Raw genomic sequence first — 6,986 nt, 5'->3', positions numbered from 1 at the left:
AATAACAGTTTTCCTGATTTTCTTAAATACCTTTTACCACTGGAGTCATGTGAGCCGAGTCACCCGATTTGGAAAAATATAAGGGTTAATTATATTTACTGGCCCAAGTGTTTGACTAAACTGCTAGTCCGTCTCTGAAATTTGGCCAAATAATAAAATGAACCTTCTCAACGAACAATCACTCCCTCACCATTTATCGATAAATCCAAACTTCTCGTTGTCGTGTCTCATTTTTCATAACAAAAAGGCTTTTACAAAAAAATTTGTTTTTCATTTTACAAAAATAAGTAAAAAGAGGCCTAAATGGGATTTTAAAAATACGACAGTTTAGACTCAAAATTTAGGGCTTGTTTGGAAGTGAAATTTTTGGCCAAGTTTTTTAGCTACTAGTTTTTTAACAACTTTTGCTACAGAAATCCCAAAAAACTTATCAAAGTTTTTTACTTACACACTTCAAAATAATACACAAAAAACTTTCGTTTCAACTTTTCTTCTTTTTCCTCCCCACCCAACCGGCCACCACCTCCACCACCGCTTCCGCCGCCGGTAACTATTCCGGCCAACTTTTGCCGGCCTTCCTTTTTTTTTTTTTCTCTCCCTTCCCTCCCCCTTTGACCGATATATTGGTTTCCAAAATCTCTTTTTTCTTTTTTTTTTCTTTCTCCCTTCCCCCTCCCCTCTTTCCCCCTATCTTTTCCCACCACCTTCCCCCTCCCGCAGCTTGGGGAGAAGGAAAATTGCAAAAAAAAAAAAATTAAAAATTACACTCGGCTGTTGCTGCTTATTCTACCGGCAAGATAAGGAGAGGAGAGGGAGATGGAACATTGGAAAAAAAAATCATTTCTGTTGCTGCAAAACTCAGGTGGCGGTAGAGGGAGAGCGAGAGGGAGGGGTGGCGAGGAAGCTTTTGTAGGGGTGGCGGGAGAGGGAGAGGGAGGGGTGGCGGGGGAGCTTTTGCAGGTGTGGGGGAGGGGGGTTGAGGGCATAAGGGTGGCGGGGGAGCTTTTGCGTTGGTGGGGGAAGGGGGTTGCGGGCAGAGGGAGAGGGAGGGGGAGCTTTTGCACGGGTGGGGGAGGGGGAAGGCGGGGCAGAGGAGGTGGCGGGGCAAAGGGCGAAGGCGCAGAGGGGGGTGGCGGGGCAGAGGGGATGAGAAGGGGAAAGGGAGGAGAGGGGTGGCGGGAGGTGGCATTGGTGGAGTTACTGTGACGCCCCCACTTCTCCCTAAGGCGAACCAAAAGGTATCCGCAGGACGCCTGCCCAACTCTCGCCAGGACTCAAGTAAACACCATTCAAACTTATAACGGTGCCAGAAATCAACAACCATAAAAGATAAATACAATTAGTACGGAAGCATTCAAGTTTAACGAAATGTAACAATCGTCCAATCCTTACATCGGGTTTCCATAATACAGCCCAAAAATATACAATATCCCAAAAGTCTAGACAAAAGAGTTGGAACCCTATTACATGAGCACACAAAAGAGAAATTCCTCCGAATCTCACTCCAAGCACAAATCCTGTTAAAGAAAACAAATCTACAGAGTGAGCAAAACGCTCGTGAGGCCAAGAACACACATACAGGCACATAGTTCAAGTAACACCCCCAAATTAATCAATTTACAACAATAACCATTCAATAAAGAGCACTTTACTGAAAAGTAAACAGAAACAATTCAAGGATATGGGAGCTCTCAGGAGATATTTTCCACTTGCACGATCATGAACCTCCACGCGTTGACACTCCGTCAACCGGGTAGGTTTAATCCATAGAAACATCACTTACACTTCCCCTTCTCAACCTTACATACCACATCGGGCCCGCAATACATTTATGAGGCGATATTTCAGCGAGTATGCCAAGCAAGATCTCTCAATAGGTCGAGCTTATGAAATCTCATGGTTCACTGAGGAGTTCAACCAAACCCCTGCTGGCTCGAGTCCAAGGCTAGCCAATAAGAGAGTTTGGGCGTCCCCCACTTTTACACTTTTGTATCGAGGAGGTTCACTCCAACGACTTATGCAATCACAGCATAAATAATCACTTAAGCACTTCACATATATTCACTTAACCAATTATTTAAACAAGTAAGCACTTCACTTTACTAACTCAAGTTCACTTCGTTTAAATGAGGACGAGTGTGATAAAGTACACACTCGACTCAAAGGTTTAAAAGTCCAAATTTATATAACACTTATCAATTTGCAGATATTTCACATAATTCACACGCTTGACACTCACCAATATAAGAAATGAGGAAGAAATGTCCCTCGGAGTTTTAGGCGTTCACTGTGAGATCCTCTTGAAGGTCGTCGTGTGCGCCTGAGCAAATAATAGTGAATTATCATTCACACATCCCAATTATCAAGGAAAATCGTGCACGAGTACAATCTAGGAAAAATTTCATGATAATGAACCTCAATTACTCGTAAATCGAGATTCAAGTGGAGTTTCTTAAAGTATAAGAGCAATCGAGTCTTTTGTCTTGGAAATCAAGTATAAACGTTCAAGTACTATCGAAGGAATAAGGAGTACTTGAAAAAAAACTTCATTTCCTTGAAGTGCGGAAAATTTCAGTTTTTGATATGATATTTTGAAAAAATCGTATCTCACATTTCGCATGTCGAAAATTGGAAAACTTGGTACCGTTGGAAACTTCTTCCAAGGTACTAAAAGTTCTTAGAATACACTTTTTTAAGATTCCAAATGGAAAACTTTCAAAAATGAGCTCAAAGTCGCTATTTTGGTTCATAAGGCAGATTTAGGTTGGTTTTTGGCCAACTTTGAAATTTCGGCAAAATTCACTTGATTGGAATTAATCTTTGAAATTTGGAACTCTACTAGAGTTACAATCCAAGTTTACAACAAAACAAGCGGAACGAAAAACGGAGTTTTGAGCACTAAGATACGGCAACTCAAAGTTACCAAAATTTCCTTGTGAAATAAAGATTTTCCAAACTCGAGTCATGAACTTTGGTAATTTATTTGAGCCATGAAACGGCCTCGGAATAACACCATAATTAGCAGTATAATACTACCATATAAGGGTTGTCCCTCTACCAAATTTCATGGAGAAATAACTTCGGAAAGGTAGTCAACCAAACAACCAAAATTTCGAAAAATCCTAAGGCAAATCTGCCTTGAGCTTTTTCTTTTCCATTCCAATCATTTGGCCAAGGAAAATCCTTCAAACATGGTTCATTTGTGTAGGATAAGCCTAAGGAACATTCATGGTATATTTGATAAGTGTTTTAACTCCAGAAAATTCAATTGGCAAGTCCACACCAAGTCTAGCATCAATTCTGTCCAAAATTTAGGGTTTTCAAGAACAGGGCAGGTTTCGTATTTTGATTACAAATCACTCAATTCAACTCGGAATTAAGATGGTTGGTGGCGTTGGAAAATACATTCATAAAACTATAATTTCACAGAAGAAATCATTTTGAAATTCAGCTCACAACTAGTTCAAATTCAAGCCTCAAGTTGTAGCTTCTGAACTTCGTTCTAGGAAAACAGAGAAACAGGACAGTCATCTTTAAACGGTTGGTACGGGGTACTCAGGTGGAATTAGGGGTTGCATTTTATACCGTTGGAAAGCTGGAAATATCTAGTTTCAAATGCCACTGATGGCACTTGATTTCGACATTGGAGCACAGAGTTATGGCCAAAACAAGAAGGCTGTCTGAGCATTACGGGAAAATTTTTCCAGATTTGCTAGTTTCGTGAGATTAATCCATTTGACCAACCAAACCTCAATATTTTTCGATGAAACTTTATACATCATCTATACAACATATAAACATCATATCAAAGCCATTAAAACCTCAAAATTCCGCATAAAGAGGCACGATCATAACAGGGACAGAATTGGAAATTTTTCATCCATGCATTCCTTGAAGTTTATACTAGCTATGCACCATTAATCTACCAATTTGAACACTAAATCAACATTAAATCCATCATCAAACATCATATCAGCCATCAACCCAAGAGTGAAAGTTCATAGAGCCCACATTCAAAATTTTCTATCAATTTAAAACTACCCATGAGAATCCAAGAGCTCATGAGTGTAATCTATCTTCCATAAATCAAGAATTAAGTGGTTGATCATTACTTACGTTTGTTGATGAGCTAAGCAGAAATTTCGGTCCTTCCCTTGGCCAAAAAAACCGTGGTTTGCAGCTCTCCTTTGTAGCTTAATGTGATCTCCAAGTATTAAGCTAAGTGTAGTTCAATTTTGGTTGAATTTAGTGAAGGTTTGTGCAAGATTTGGAGATGAAAATTTGAGAAACTTTGAGTTGTTTTTGCAACTGATGGTTCAGCCAAAGTGAGAGGGAAAGAGAGAGTGTGTAGTGCTGAAATAAAGCTTCTAAAGTAAGCTTAAATGTGTGGCCACAATTCACCTGAAAGTCAACTCTCTCTCGCGCATGTACGCGCGCATTTTGGGCTCGATTCCTCTCGAGTTTATTTCACTAGTGCACTAAACCTCCAATACACTTATATTCATATTATTATTCACTCTTAATAGTCCCAAAATAATGGTCTAAAGTCTCTCAATTAATCGCGCACGTGAAAACGCGTATTTCCAATTTAGGCGTGATAGAGTGAAACATTCGAGAAATTCTTATAACGATCGTATCACTAACTATCACTTGAGTACTTAAATATAAAATTACCTATTTTAGCACCATTGTATATGTCTCCAATTTTTCGAACTTATTGTACTCCCAATTGGTTAAAATTTTCAAACACGTTTTCACTATTTTCATTAATCAAGTTTCCAAAAATTAATTTTTGAAACGAGTCGTTTTAAAAATATAATGAAGTCATAATTCCATGTATTTAAGTCTAATAATGTTAGAAAATGATAATCGGAGCAAATATTCAGATAAATAATTAAATAAGCAAAAATAGGAGTCGAAAAATAATAATTTTTACAAGTCCTCACATCCTCTCCCCCTTAAGAAAAATTTCGTCCTTGAAATTTACCTTGATTGGTGAACAGGCCTGAATACTTTTCTCGAATTGCTTCCTCGACCTCCCAAGTTGCTTCCTCCAACCCATGGTTCTTCCAGAGGACTTTTACTAATGGTATCTGTTTATTCCTCAATTCCTTCACCTTCCTATCCAGAAGTTTAACCGGTTTCTCCTCATAGGTCAGGGTTTCATCAATTTCAATACTCTCCGGTTGCAAAATGTGAGAAGGGTTTGGATGGTACTTCTTAAGCATAGATACATGGAACACATTATAAATTCGGGATAAACTCGGCGGCAACTCCAACTTGTATGTCACATTCCCCACATGTTGGATAATCTTATAAGGTCCTACATATCTCGGTTGTAACTTCTTTCCTTTCCCAGACATCAAGCTCGCTTTCAGCGGTGTGATTTTAAGAAACACTAAATCTCCAACCGAAAATTCCAAATCCTTCCTCCTATTATCTGCATAACTCTTCTGACGACTCTGCGCGGTTTGAATCCTTTGACGTACCAATTTTACCTTCTCATTCGCTTCCTCAATCCAGGGCACTGTGGTCGGGTCTAAGATCTTCCGTTCACCTATTTCATCCCAACAGATCGGAGACCTACATTTCCGACCATAAAGCGCTTCATACGGAGCCATTTGTATAGAGGAGTGAAAACTATTATTATAGGCAAATTCCACCATAGTAAAAAACTTACTCCAACTTTCCCCAAAATCCAAAACACAAGTTCTCAACATATCCTCAGGAGTTTGGATTGTCCTCTCAGATTTTCCATCGGTCTGAGGATGATAAGTGGTACTAAAATTCAATTTAGTCCCTAACACCTCTTGTATCTTTTGCCAAAACCTTGATATGAATTTCGGGTCTCTATCAGACACGATACTCACAGGAATTCCATGTAACCTGATGATTTCATCCATGTACAACTTAGCTAGATTCTCCAATGGGTACTTCATATTAATCGGCAGAAAATGAGTCGATTTGGTCAATCTATCTACTTTTACCCAAATAGCATCATGGCCTCTTTGTGTCCTAAGTAAACCCGATACAAAATCCATAGTAATGTTTTCCCGTTTCCATTCAGGTATCTCTAAAGGTTGTAAATGTCCCGATGGTCTCTGATGCTCAGTCTTAACCTGTTGACAACCCAAGCAAGTCTGAACAAATTGGGCAATTTCTCTTTTCATATTCTCCCACCAATACAGACTCTTTAAATTTTGGTATATTTTATTCCCTCCAGAATGTACCGTAAATTTCGATCGGTGTGCCTCTTCTAAAATCTCCTTCTTAAGTTCCTCATCGTTTGGCACCACTATCCGATTCCGAAACTTCAAAATACCATTCGATCCCAGGTTAAAATCCGACTTTTCTCCTTTTCCAACTTTTTCCGACCATTTCTGCACTTCAGTGTCCTTTTCTTGAGATCCCTTGATACGTTCCAATAAGGTGGAATTCACTACAATATTTCCCAAAATTACTTTCCTCGGTTTCAGTCGAGGATTCCAATAGCTAACCGTTTCCAACAAATGAAGTTCCTTAATCATCAACCCCGCCATTTGCACTTGACGACTCAAAGCAACGGTCACTACATTAGCCTTTCCTGGATGGTACATGATCGTGTAGTCATAGTCTTCCAAAAGTTCCATCCATCTACGCTGCCTCAAATTCAGTTCTTTTGAAAAAATAAGTACTTAAGGCCTTTGTGGTCTGTAAAAACTTCAAATGTCAATCCGTACAGATAATGTCTCCATTTCTTCAAAGCAAAGACCACAACCGCTAACTCCAAGTCATGAGTCGGGTAATTCCCTTCATGCGATTTCAATTTCCTAGAGGCATATGCTATCACTTTGTCATTTTGCATTAAAACGTATCACAATCCTTCCCTAGATGCATCTGTATTCCCATTGGGTAGAGCTAACACTGGGGCTTTGGTTAAACGTCTTTTCAATTCCTGGAAACTCTCTTCGTACTTAGGACTCCAAATAAACTTCCCATTTTTCTTG

The 6,986-nt window shown here is 39.3% G+C and overlaps 1 protein-coding gene across 1 annotated transcript; it reads right to left on the bottom strand.

The window, feature by feature from the left end:
* Positions 1 to 5,853: 5,853 nt before the first annotated feature.
* LOC140012666 (uncharacterized) lies at positions 5,854 to 6,629 on the bottom strand. Its single transcript, XM_072060947.1, has 3 exons — positions 6,231 to 6,629; positions 5,988 to 6,119; positions 5,854 to 5,886 (listed from the first exon to the last, which is right to left on the bottom strand). Exons 1-3 carry the CDS (start codon positions 6,627 to 6,629, stop codon positions 5,854 to 5,856), a joined length of 564 nt encoding a protein of 187 aa, XP_071917048.1.
* Between the last annotated feature and the right edge of the window lie 357 nt (positions 6,630 to 6,986).

The sequence above is a fragment of the Coffea arabica genome, chromosome 8e (assembly GCF_036785885.1).
Source record: "Coffea arabica cultivar ET-39 chromosome 8e, Coffea Arabica ET-39 HiFi, whole genome shotgun sequence".
Classification (NCBI taxonomy): Eukaryota; Viridiplantae; Streptophyta; class Magnoliopsida; order Gentianales; family Rubiaceae; genus Coffea; species Coffea arabica.
Note: the sequence above shows the minus strand (reverse complement) of the source record. Positions and strands in the feature narration are given on the sequence as shown.